The sequence below is a fragment of the Lepisma saccharinum genome, chromosome 19 (assembly GCF_977018435.1).
Source record: "Lepisma saccharinum chromosome 19, izLepSacc3.1, whole genome shotgun sequence".
Taxonomy (NCBI): domain Eukaryota; kingdom Metazoa; phylum Arthropoda; class Insecta; order Zygentoma; family Lepismatidae; genus Lepisma; species Lepisma saccharinum.
In genome coordinates this window covers 54228392-54242562 of record NC_139247.1, presented here as the reverse complement: position 1 = coordinate 54242562, position 14171 = coordinate 54228392, and the positions used below count along the sequence as shown (strand labels likewise).

General features: G+C 37.0%; 1 protein-coding gene across 2 annotated transcripts in view; it reads left to right on the top strand.

Annotated features, from left to right (window-relative positions):
* The first annotated feature begins 1914 nt into the window (after positions 1–1914).
* Positions 1915–14171, top strand: part of Rbcn-3A (rabconnectin-3 alpha) — a 164161-nt gene continuing 151904 nt past the window's right edge. For both annotated transcript variants that reach the window (XM_083140900.1, XM_083140899.1), the window contains exons 1-7: positions 1915–2241; positions 3420–3617; positions 5381–5552; positions 7677–7871; positions 9797–9941; positions 10575–10760; positions 13138–13325. In XM_083140900.1, the coding sequence (XP_082997026.1) occupies positions 2155–2241; positions 3420–3617; positions 5381–5552; positions 7677–7871; positions 9797–9941; positions 10575–10760; positions 13138–13325 (1171 nt within the window). In that variant the 5' untranslated portion in view covers positions 1915–2154. The remainder of the gene's footprint in view (positions 2242–3419; positions 3618–5380; positions 5553–7676; positions 7872–9796; positions 9942–10574; positions 10761–13137; positions 13326–14171) is intronic.

The window sequence follows — 14171 nt, the reverse complement described above, 5'->3', positions numbered from 1 at the left end:
TATTGAAATTATGGTTTACTTCGAGATTGAGAATAGGAGCACGAAGTACAACAGTGCCCATTTTTTTTTCAAATGCTGAATTGGAAAGTAATTTTAATTATGTTTTCGGGCTCGGGCCGGACTCGGGCCTTGCAATTTAGGCCCGTGCAGACCTCTAACACACACACACACACACTATATATATATATATATATATATATATATATATATATATATATATATATATATATATATATAAATAAAGGTGTGTGTGTGAAGTGAATTTTGTACCCCTCCCCCCCCCAAATGAAAGAAAAACGTTCCTGCGACACTGGTGCTGGACATTCTGAGAAGTTTCATCTTGATGACGTCACGGAAACCCTGCCGTGTCTGTAAACAAGGGGGCTGAAAAAAAGGTCTCTTACGACCAGACCTTCAAGAGCGAGGGAAAAGCGGTCGAAGGGCCTTGGATTCGCAGACCTGTAGCGATGACCTGGCCCGGCTGACATCATTGCACTCAACAGGAAACGTAACGGGACGATTGTGCACGGCGGTTAGAACTAGGTTTTCCTTTCGATGCGCTAAACTTAGCGAATCTCTTTCGTGTTTCTAGCTGTTTCATGGTGTCATTTGATTAATTTCGCTCAAATATGCGAATATTCTGACTTATTTTTTGGTAGTGTCTGCTGCCACGTTCTTCTTCTGCTGGAATCTCGAAAAAAATGCCCGTCGCAGCAGACTCGGTCTTTGTTTTATCGTGATTTCATCATGCTATGTATGCAATACGTCTGTAACACATACTGTGACGTTGTAGCGATTACTTTCACAAAAATGTTTTAAGATTAGGTCCCTTAGCATTCTTCTAATAATAAACCTAAATGATCTCGTAGTTAGGTTAGGTTCTGTTAGCATTGAAATAATATCGCTAAATGCTTTCTAAAGAAAAAGGTTCTAAATTACCTGTACACATGGGCGTCCGGAAGGGGAGCAAGGGGGGCCGTGCCCCCCCTGGAAAATGAAAGTCAACCAAAAATTATGTATTCCACACACATAATTTCATTTTAGCCACAATAATACGTGTTAATTATTGCATGAACACCATAAATTCAAATTTAAGCAATGTTTTTTTTTAGGGAACAACACTATTTTTGGGGAAAATGTGCCTTGTTTGCCCCCCCTGGAAAAAAATAACTTCCTTGCCCCTCCCTGTAAAAAATCCTGCGGACGTCCATGCCTGTACATTCATTCCCACTAATCATAAACTTGCATTTCTCTCGTCTTGATCTGTTCTTAAGATTTGTAACATCCTCTTAGCAGACGAATTACGTGGCAGGAGCAAATTTGACGCTTATTCTTACTGCTGCCACGCACGTGGCAGCAGACTAGGCTTATTTTTTTTACTTATTTTCTAATATATTTAAAAAGCAATATTTTTATTATGTTGCTTTGTCATCACCGCATCTCCCGATAACCGGACGCCTCTGGATATCACCCTTCCTCCTCATTCAGGCGCCGTCACTGGCTAAAAAAGGTCATTGTACCCCAAGAGAAGGGCATTAAGCCGCCACTGGATCGTCAGTTAAATCGCAGATTTCATGTCAGTTTAAACTGGAGAAACATTTATAGTTCCACATAATAAATCAAATCAATGAACATATTTTCGTAGGCAAGGTATAAAAATCATCACCTCTAAAATTTTCGCTTCTGTTCGTCCCACACTCGACATGAACAGCGCGATGTGGTTCGATAAAGTCAGCACAAAGTGCGCATGCTTGGATTTCCCATTTTAAAAAAAACGTCGCCGTCGTGAAAGTTAAACATTGAATATTTTGATTACAATATGAAATATTAAAGGTCCTTCTAAAGACTAGCTGTATTTTACTGAGCCTAGATGATCGTGCGTTGTTACATTTTCTAACATTCCTCCCACCCACCTGATTCAGAAACGCAAAGTGGCAATGGCAATGCAATGAGTTTCGTTGGTTTAGCAATAGATGGCATGAAAGTCACCTGACTAGACTTGTGAAGATGGCCGATAATTGTATTGATGTGTCGAAGTGATATTTAGTTGTTTTTTGTTTATGATGTTAGAAGTGTTTGCGATGATTTTAAGTACTTTCTGAAGTAGCTGTAATACTGTGATCGAACAGCACAGTTCATGTCCAGTGTTGGAAAATGAATTGTCACCAAATATTAAGCGGTGCCTGCAACGCAGGGGACCACTGTTTTGCGGTTGGAAGTGTTGAAGGAATACCTTTCACGGTTTGTATCCAATATTTTAATTATCCATTATGTTCTAAGATCTCGCTTGTACCATAATATTGCCAAAGGAGCTCGGAATATGTCCCATGTTCTCATATGTCAAAGCAAGTAGTTCATTAAATAGTAACCGAATTAACGAGTCATTTTCCTCTCACTTTTGACAATAGAACGTATTCAATAAAATAATTGAATGCTAATAACTGTAACGTTATTTGCTGTATATAGTCCCTCATTATATTCCAGATGTAATGCAATATTTAAACCATGCCACAAATTTAAGGGCTATATTCCTAAGATTTCATTCTGTACACCTTACTTTGCTTTCTGCTACAAATTGCAAGATAGGTATTCTTTTTTGAGAATTCCAAAACAATATGTGCGTAAATACGGAAACCGAGTTCACTCTCGTTACTATTAGCAGTAGGTATATCGGCTGTAGGTTTCCTCTTGTTTTTACTTGCATGTTACTACATCTGTAAAGACGATTCATGTACACATAGAATCTAAGTGACACTCCCCCAATAGTTTCGGTGATTTACCAAGGGTCAGAAATGTAAACCATGGTAAAGTTGAAAGTAAGACAGACCTTTGACCATGTCATTGAGAATAACAATAAAATATAATTGCAGGTTTGTCACCGTAAAAATGTGAGATTTGTTGTCACTAAAATGATTGCCTGTAGGCAATCTGTATTCTTGTCAATGCAATATAGGAATCTGAAAATCATGAAAATTCAGTAGTACTGATGTTAGAATTCACAGTGACAACATCTGGGTCTCCTAGATTGGTGGTGGATAATGCTCTTGGCTTGTAATCAAGTGCTCTGGGGTTTAATTACCTGCAGAGGCAAATCACGTGTGGTTAGGTTTGAAATTCCGTGTCCAGTGCAGATAACCCTACCTATCTGAGAATAAAGTCAACATAAATAGCAGCAATATATACATTAACATTCTTTGCAATGTCTGTGTATTCAGCCATTTGCACTTTTAAGTGGTTTTAATTTTTTACATTCAAGTAACAAAAAGAGGTGCAACATTAAGAATCAGTGTTTGAAATTGTACCCTGGTGAAGTTTACAGAATGTGGAATTTATTACTTACTTGAACACTTCAACAAATCAATCTATGGTACTTTGTTACAAGATAAATATTTACTCATGAACTTTTTTCTTCTTTCCAGGCATATGCCTCAGGTTGCAACATAGTAATTCTCGCCAGCACTTATGAAAGAGTACAGATAATTCCTGGTGCATGTCATAACTACATTCGAATTAGTTGTTTGGATTGTTCAACTGACACAGGAAAGATAGCAGCAGCATATGAAAACCGAGTTTGCATCTTTGAACCAACACCTCTTATTCAGTCTAACAGCGTACATGTAAGTAAACATTCAATTTCATTTTGGCGAGCAATTCTCATACATTTGTCGCATATCTTTTGTGTGCATTTTTTTGGTAGAAGCATGCTATGGTCAAAATAAATAATGGGGCATTCCAGCATTACATGTGTAACATTCACATGTAAAATTAAAGGTGGTACTACTTTACTATACCAGAGACACCTATAAATGATTTATTTCGCAATTTTTTACATTGCTAACGTACTATTCTGCATTGCCGAATATTTCTTTAGGTGAAATAATGAATTTCTAACGAAAAATACCTACATTAAAAAAAAAAATAAAAACATTTCATGAAATTTTTTAACCAAAAAAGTTGAATTTTTGACATAAAGAGTAATTATTAAACCATTGATGTTAGCCCCAAAAACCATTGACGTTAGCCCCACAAACCATCCACGGGTAGCCCCACAAACCATACACGGGTAGCCCCAATAACCATTTACGTTAGCCCAAAAATTCACGATAGCCCCACGAACCATCACGGGGACGAGGTATGCCTACTAGGTTAGGTTAGGTTCCATTAGAACTCCTTTCGTTCAATTTAGCATATACGGACAACATCAGTTTTTCTCGATGACGTGCAGAAAGCAAATGGCGGCAGCAGCAATAGTGCGTCGGAAATAGATTTTCGTAGAAAACCACATGCATTCGCATTAAAATGGATCAAAACTACATTCCCGAACATCAACAACGCTACAGAAAATGATTTGTGTAAGTACTTTCTCCTGTATATTGGAAGAAATCCGTCTCCGGTATAGTAAAGTGTTACCTTAAAGGTTCTAGAGATGAAAGCCGAGTCTAAAATTTATAACGATTCAACTTCTCTAGAATTATAAAACAATTAGTATTATAAACAAGACAACAGTAAACGAGTGGCTGCTCACAAGCAAAGAATCATACATGAGTATGTGCAAGGGAAAATCGTTCTCTAGAAAACATGCAGTAAGTAATCACTAAGACTCAAAAGTATGTGTTAAGAGACATAATTAGAAATGAAATCATGTAAAGATGCCTGTGTACCATGATAAATTCGGAATGCAAATATGAAACAGGATATGTGGACATGGCAGTGGTCAGTCTCAAGTTGCAAGAAAGATGAGAGTGGTGCGACAGTGTCACAGAGAAGACAAGGGGAGGTGGCATGAAATCGAAGGAGAAAGATTTGCTGCAGTTGTTCAGAACATGAGACACATTTTCTTTTGTATGTAATTGCGATATGAAAGTACACACATTAAGAAAGATGCGGATAGGTGATGTTTGCTGTGTTCCATAATAAAAACAGAACAGCGGTTGCTTCAGTGAACGTTTTCAGTTGCTATTGGTCAGCTATGGAGAATATAAATAGAAAAAGTTGACCAGAAAGTAAAATTTATACAGGAAGTTGGTGCTAATCCACATAAAACTTAAGAATCCAACTTTTAGATTCAATAATTTACCACTTTATGACAGAAATAACCTGTATTATGTATATCTATAATTTGTAAGAAAATAATAAAGTAAAATATAAGTTTCTATGACTAAGGGCCAATATATGTAATCTTGCTCTGTCATCCACCCCCACCTTGAGAAAATATCCTGTGGGTGGTCTTGTTTCAAACTGATACTCCCCGATACTGACACATTGGAATTTTCTCACTCGTATTTTTAATAGTGCAAGGGTCTTGATGTCACTTGAATTGTTTTCCTTCCTACAATTATTACTTCCAATGGTAATTGCAGTCTCCCTCTTTATATTACAGCAACTAGATTACCGATGGGTTCAGACAGGAACTCTGCAGACAGAATCCTGCATAAGTTCTCTCTCCTGGAACCTGGAAGGAACAAGACTCCTAACTGGTGGAGAAGTGTTGCAGTTGTGGCATCATCATCTGTACCCTGCACCTTCTGGTGACGACGAGTTTTCAGATGCTGGTAAGGAAATCATTCTGTATTCCTTCACAAGTAGAAATTGCACTATCATTCTGCACTTCTTCACAATGCACAGTGTTTTTTTGTATGTATAAAACATGTTGGCATTGGGTTTAATGCTTAACTCCAGTATGTTCCATAACCCGACATTACAGTCATTTGTTATATATTAGTATATTATCGAGCTTTTACTACATCAAATATTATTATTGTGTTAGTTTTGATGAGAGAAATGATCAAGACAAGTAACAACATTTTTACTGCTGGAAGGTGGAGTGTTATAGTTTTCCATTCCAACCAGCTACACATTTGTAACTTAACCTTTAGAGAATGAGTGGTTGCTATGTTTACCACTGACAGTATTCCGATCAGGACAAGTGGCAATATTTACGAGAGATGGCCAAATCCAGATAAAATTGTATCTGGATAAGCAACAGGCGACACGTGTTGCTTGAGGATTTTTCACCAATCATGCCATTACAGTGTGAAACGTTACTGCTGATTGGCTCGTTCCCAAGAGACATGTGTTGCGTGTCACTATGGTGTGAATTCTCCCTAATATTTACAACCTTCAAATGGTAGCAATTAACATGCCATTTTTTTCAAAACTACTCATGGTATTCCAGTTCTGTCTTTTTTGTTCATTTATGTACATATGAAGGTAATACATACTCAAATTCCAATACAATAATATCCATTGGTATTACTATTAACGAGCACAATTTGAAAATGGTTTTTGTTTTCTCTCGCAGTATCACACTCAAATTTTTCTGTGCAGGGCAAAAGTTATTCAAGCTACTGGTCACAGGCCATGTTGCACTATGAGGTTAACGATAATGCAGAACATACTAAATTCAGTTTCGTAAGTACTCGGGCAGGCCACATGAAAAGTCATTTTGTGCTGGATGTGGCCTGCAGGAAATGGTTTTGGTGAACATGCACTAAACTAACAGTTACCAGATCTTCAAATTCTACAACTTCATTGGTTTCTGATGTATTGGAAGGTATAGTCTCTCACAGACAGGATGATTGAAAAAAATATGATGCATTGTATTACTATTTGCGACTCTTATCAGTCAACTAAATTTTAATATCCTGATGCGATTCTTGAATATTTTGAAGTAAAAATTCGACCTCTGTGGCAGAGAGATTAGCACATCATGCTACAATGCTAAGGGTCCCAGTTCTTTAAATTAGGCACGCACAGGAGATGTACTATGTATGTCTCTGACATGCCGTCCCATTGTTCTACCACAGCTATCGAGTCCTGGTCAAGCCTGCATTTTTCGCTGAAAAATCTACATAGGGGTCCCAGATTTGAGTCCTGGCCTGCGCATTAGTGTTCTTTTGTGGGTGTCCTCTTCATCACTCATCATTAGAGCCACATATTTATGGTGAATAAAACATCAAGATTTCTGAAGAAAAATCTCGTATATTTCAAGATCAAAAGCTTTATATAAAACGACATTTGGGAGTTAAAATTGTGAATAAATACTTAAATTTGATTTAAAGACTTTTCTTGTGGCACAAAATTAACATTTCACTTCTAATAGCTTATTTATATAGTTTTTATCAGAGTATTAAGTTTATTCCTGTGGAAAGGAGTCCATTTTTGCTTCTCAAATATTTACAGCAGAATTAATCATTTTTCCATGATTTACATAACTCACTTAATAATTAACACTTCAGATAATGTTTCATTGGTAAGGAAACTAAATGTGGCATTTTGCAGTTAATTTCGTGACAGAATATGGTAGCAAAATACACCTCACACCTTTCAAAAACCTGAAAAATTAACACTACAATGAGTTATTTCACATTTTGTGTTTTTGTCAAAAATGAAATATGCATGCCCCTATTCATCCTCATCTTTGCGATTAGCTAAAAGTAGCAGAAAAGCAACGTAAAATAAACCAAGTCAATCAATTTTGAAGAAAAACTCTGGTTAAGTTGTTGCTTATAATTGAAGAACACTTACCCACTAATATTTATCACGTATTGGTATCCGTCGGAACCTGTAAGGGTACCTGCATGAGATATTGGTTCAAAGTGGTATCAGCATTGCCTTAAGTATTAACTGTCCGAAGTTTTAACAATGACCTTGCTTCTCATTGCTATTTCATGTAGTTCCAGCATGCGGTGTCACCTTTGAGATTGGTGGGGATCATCCTGTGCAGGAAGATGACAAAGGGTGGGAGTGTGTGTGGAAGTGCCACACTGCAACACCAGTTGTGCACATGGCATTCTCTCCCGATGGAACACTTTTTGCCACAGCAGGAAAATCCGATCGTCTAGTGAAGATATGGTTTGAAAACAAGCAGTGTGAGTATCATCTTTTTTTATACTCTGTCAACAGCAGTTACCAGCCATTTGCAGGAGCTAGTTCTGCTTCGCTCTGCCCACTCGTTTCCCCCCTTCTCTGCTGTTATACCTGACCTTGCTCCAGTATTAGTGCTATTACATAAATCAGAAAATAGAGAACTATATGTTTGTAATTATGTAAAGTATGTAATTGCATCTAGCTTTAAATTATAACAAGATGTTAACTTCAATCTTTTATTTTCTCAATATGCCCACTGTCTTTTCCAAGGATTTATAAGAATATGTTGTAAATTTTTGCCCAGTAAGCCCTCTTTCGCACTATTAGGTGTGGGACAATACAGAAATCTGAAGACCAGTGGTCCCGGGTTTGAATCCTGGACTGGGCATGGTTGTTCTTTTCGAGTGTCCCTGCATCATATCATACCTCATCCTTATCTTCGCTATTATCCAAAAGTGGCAAATAAGCGATGTAAAATAAACCAAATCAATCAGTCACAAATCTGATGAGGAAACATTGGCGTGTATTGGTTTCTTTATGCTGTCAGGTTCAAAGCCAGATTGTAGCAGAAGTCGACTGGGCTGTCAGCCTCCCTAAATACCGAGGTAGGGGAGTAGAAGGTATGCAGACATGGCCACATTCAGAAAACAAGTTTTCAGTGTTCTTCCAAATTTTACGAATGATGTGTACTTGTTAAGAGTAGGAGGAACAGTTTCCACCTCCAGCCAGTCGCAAGAACCTCAAACTGCTTCTCCCCCACCTACCTTTCCCCGCATGGAGCTGAAGGAAATAGAGGTATGTGCACTGAATGATTGCAGGAGGGGGAGAAAATTTAGCATTATACGTATGGTAGTATTATTTTACTTGTTCCCTTTGGAATATCAAACTTTCGTAGAAAAACATATCAGCGGGAATAGGGCAGGTTGAAGATTTTGCTTGTGTTAGGAAAAGTCGAAATTCCTATTTGATCAGCTGTAAGTTGATACATTCAATCTTGATGGTCCCAACATAGGAAAATGTTATAAAATTTTCCTTGATTTGACATTTTTCTGTATGTATTTTTTTTTTTCAACTAGGTCCCTGAAAAATGTAAAATCGAGATTCCACTGTAAATGCAAGCCTGGTGCTAAACTGTCACTGTTTCCCCTTAAAACAGGAACTGGTGAAAACAAGATGCAAAATTTAAGGATTTTACTATTCTTCCAGTAAACGCCGGAAAGAAGGCTTGGGAACCTGTACCCATGTGGAACCTCATAGCTGAGAGATCAACAAATATGCTGTAAAAGCAATGGTCCCACGTTGGAGTCCTGTTCAGAATCATGTTAATTAACCCAGAAGGTAGAAAGCAATGTAAAATAACAAAATATTGCACCATGGAGTCTTACAATCTCATGGTCTTTTTAAACAACACACACAAACAGCAAGATACAAACTACTTTAAACGTTTGTCCGATCTTTCGGCTCCATTTCAGAGTCACCATCAGGTCTGGTCAAGAGACTCTGAAGACGATGTGTCTGACAAAGTATCTTGTAAAGGTAAAAAAAAAAGGTAAAGTGCTCCCCTGTGCTTAGCACCATGCCATGGGGCCGCTTCCAACGTTAGAAAAGTTTCCGGATTTGAACTGGTCGGTAGTCAGACGTGTTACCGACTGCGCCACCGCGGCACTTGTATCTTGTATCGTGTTGTTTGTGTTTTGTGTTCTGGCACGTGTCTAAGAAGTTTTTTAACATCATAAATCCATGGTCCATGTTCTCAAATGGAAGTCCATTGAGTTGCTAGGCTCATGTTCTTTGAAATGAATTTGCTGTGCCTTTACCAGAGATGTGAGTGGCTGCAATTTTAGGGTACAGAGTTGCTATTATACTGAAAAAAACGAAAATCTTAACTACATGTACTGAGTTCTAAGTATTATTTTTTGTCTTGCAGTACTCTTCCCATCCAAGAGTTTAGACCACACAATTTCTTATAACCAATCTACCATGAATGAATACAACTATGGATTTGTGTACATCGCACATCCACGAGCAGTAACAGAGCTGACTTGGAGGAAGACAAGCAAATATATGCCAAAGTAAGTACAATGTTTGTACCGTTGATGTTTTTTCTGTTGTCTGTGTAATGGTTTTATGAAAGATTATTATACAGGGTGGTGCAAAAGTAGGTTGACAGTTCACAGTTGACATATGCCAAGTAGGTTTAGTATTCTTTGGAATACATCCTCTTTCATAACATTCCATAGAAAGAAATCCATGGGGGGCAGTGTCTCGGGATCGTAGGGGCCACTCAATGTAAAATACAAAAGAAAGACTGTCAAAATACTTCTGCACCACCCTGTACATGAACCATGTTCTTACTTGTGCTATAAGACCAGGGTAAGCACAAAACAGTCAACATGCAATGAGACAAATTGGAGCTGTATAGACTATGGAAATGTAAAGGTTTTAAAAAAGTTAATTATCATTTAGCATACATTCCTATTCTAACTCCTGGGTACACCACATTCTTGAAAACCAAACATCGTTGTTGATCTATTCATCTGATCGTCAGTGCATACAAATTCTTTGTTCTCTAACCTTACTCAAAGTAAAATACATTTGTTGTATTCCTTAACTTATTTTGTCTTGTATTAATGTTTAAAAATGCCATATTTTATATAAAAAGTGAACTGCTGTCATCATGTGTATACTATTTTATTTTTTATTAGGGGTTCTGTAGCAAATATGCTGGTTACATCGTGCAAGGACAATATATGCAGAATATGGGTAGAGACTGTTCTTCCAGACGATGGTCTTGTAAATATGAGTCAGTTTGATCCTTTAGCAGCTCAGAACCCTAAATTTAGAACACATCGCCACAAGCATCGCTTTATGCAGAGGTTGAAGCACATGAAGTAAGTCAGAAATGAACATTTTTTTTATAAAAGTAATTAAATATATAGAGGCATGCATATTTCCTTTTTGACGATAACACGATATGTGAAATACATTGTAATGTTAATTTTTCATGTTTCTGAAAGGTGTGGGGTGCATTTTCCGACCCTGTTTTGTCACGAAATGAACTGCAAAATGCGAAGTGGAGGTGAACACGAAATTTAGTTTATTTACTTTCTGAAGTTTGATTTATCCTGTGAGTTATGCAATTCACGGAAATTTGATTAATTCTGCTGTAAATATTTGAGAAGCGAAAATGGACCCCTTTATACAGGAATAATAAATAATAATAAAAAAAATAAGAATACTCTGGTACCTACATAAATGTGCTATTTTGTGTAATAAGTGCAATTTTTAAATCAAATTTAGGATTATGATCACAATTTTAAAACCAAGATGTCATTTTATATACCACTTTTGATCTGATTTTTCACTGCTATAACACCAAAATTTTATTTTATTTACTGCTTTTGAACCTGAAATTTACTGTTTTTGTTAGGGATGGGACTGATTAATCGGTACTCTATCGGTATCGGCCAATATAGGCATATCGGTGTATTGGTAAAATTGCCGATTATTTTACCGATCCGATATATCAATAAATATCTGATAAATTAGTGCAAAATTCTGCCATTTTGTTGTAATTTTTATGGATAATCTCCATGCTCTACTTTCTAAAAAAGTAAATGTCTAAATATGCAACTTCTTTTACACGGCAGTCACATTGAAACAATTTATTAAGGAGGTCAATGAACTTTTCAGGTTCTTCAAGGACCACTTCTAATTTTATATCGGATTAGTAGAATATTGGTTATCGGTATCGGTAAATTTAATATTGGTACTTTATCAGTATCTGCCGAAATTTCATATCGGCCCATCCCTAGTACTGATATTTTGCTTTTTTACTTACCAAAAATATGAGCCTCTATTAATATAAAATCTGTTTATCATGGGGTATAGTCACAGTCCTGTCTGGGTTGCAGCAATCAACATTAACACACTTGTTGAGGTGGTTATAATCCAGAAGTGTGTGTAACTGCACTGGAGAGGGCCTCTCTGAGAGTGTAACAGTTCATGCTGTGACCTTGTAAGCTAGAGGTCCAGGATTCAACTCCTGGTAGAGACACATTGCACATTAGTTCAGATTTCACTTGAATTTTTCTTTGTTGCATTACATGTAATGTTTACATCCATACTAATATGATATCATTGTTTGGAGTCAGAGGGGAAATAGTTCTCATTTCTTTGTGCAAAATATGAACCCTTCAGTGTTTCAAGGGAAAGTCAGTGAATCTGTTATAAGCACTTATGGGGTATTGATAGCTCTGAGGTTTATAAGAGGTTAGGAAGCATACTCGAAGATACACTCTGTGTACGTGTGGTTGAGAGCTAAATTGGCATACAGCAATGTACTATTCTGCTTTTTTGTTATCAAGAGAGTTCTTGTGCACTATATTCATTAAGAAATATTTCCTGTGCTTGTTGTCATGTAAAGAAGCCCAAAATTGGGTCAATCAATTTTCTTTTTGCATGTCTGCCATGTTGAAAATTGAAGTGTCTGAAGACAACAGTGGATAAGAATCCTGTTGATAGAAAACCAATCTACCTGCACATGAGAATGTCTGTAATCAACAACTGACTAACTACCCAGTGGCATGTCCAAGGGGGGTTGGTGGGGGTCATAACGTCACCGTTGGCCCAGTATTCCCAAACAAAATTGTGGGAAAAAATGGATCTTGTTTAAAATGATGATGCCACGTGCAGTTATGAATATTTTAAAGCGAAACTCTAGTAGACGTGCATTGAATTGGTACAATTTTCAAATACTGGTATTGGTGCAAATCAGTTAGAGCAGCGACAGCACCACAAGAGGGTTCCGGGGGCCCCATCAAGGTCGGCCAGCCTGCCTCCTCACCCAACAAGCACTAAAAACCAGTGGCATGCAAGAACAGTTTATTTTCTCGTGGTAGACAAGGGTTAGCATTAAGGTCCAATAGTGCAGAGGCAAAAACTGGGGGCAACTCCTCCCCCTTCCCCTAATTGCCGCCACTAGCTATCAGTATCATTTCGAAGCTCTATTGATTCATCCCTAATTTTAATTCAGTAATACATGTATCTAAAAATCATTGAAAAAGAACAAAACAGCAAAAAGATACAGTAATAAGGAAGAGTAGTTGAAGATACTAATTGTGAATGCATATGTTAGATATCTTACTATGTGTTTGTCAATACTTTGTATGGTGTTAGTTAAACTGTTGTTGTTAGTATTTTATGTACTATAGCTGTTATAATGTTATTGATAAGTTCAGCAATCTAAATTCTTTTGAAATCCCACAGGACGTGTTTTCAAATCCGCCGCAATGCAAAACATCATAACCAAGGACAACCTGTGGGTACACCTTCCCCAATTCCAACATTGCCTTCCACGTACAGTGTCCATGATTTCCACAGTTACGGATTTCACGGAACAGGAATAACTCCTGGTCTTCATTTCCATTTAGCTGCCAGTATTAATGCTGAGACTGGTAAGGCTATTTCTTTATATTATATATGAATAGGGAAGGAGGGAGGAATAACACATGCACAGCAATCCAGAATGTAAATAGTGTTCAATTCATAGGGTTGGGTACGCCCTTGTGAACATTATTTACCTGAGTAAATTTACAAGTGGCAGTACAGTTTGTCATATCACTTGGGTGCAAAAGGTTGCATTTATTTCTGAAAGTTCATTTCCAAGTTGCTTGTTGCCTGCTGCATGCCACTTGCTCACTTCAGTGTGTATGCTCCTAACGAGATTTGTCCTTCGTGCCACACGAGTGTAACATTGGTAGCACTAAAACTAGGATATTAGAATCTCTTTTTTTTTTTTTTTTTTTTAAAGTAAAGCATTAACCATTACTGAACCAAAGTGTTGAAATGTCAAGAGTTTACGAGTGTAATTTTTTGCTAAATGTACTACCTTGCTGATGAATTCATACAGATCCACTAGTGGATCAAATTGTCTATCTTCAATGTTTTCTGCTGCCTTTATTTTTTTTATCATTTTTCAAAGCAGCTAAAAAGATAGGTTTGGAAGTCAGAAAAGAGAAAACTAAATATATGCTTACAGGCGGAAACCAAGCGTTAGGTAATAATCAAAATCTAATTATTGATAACAACTCATTTGAACCAGTTTCCAAATTCAAGTTTAAGAGTAATACTAACAAATGAAAATGATAAAGGAGGAAATAAAAAGCTGGTTTAATTCACAAAATGCATGTTACTTTTCTCTTCATAAACTTTTCTCTTTTCATATAGGCCTAATACCTAAGAAACTAAAAATTTTAAAATATACAAAACAGTAATTTTGCCTGTAGTATTATATGGATGTG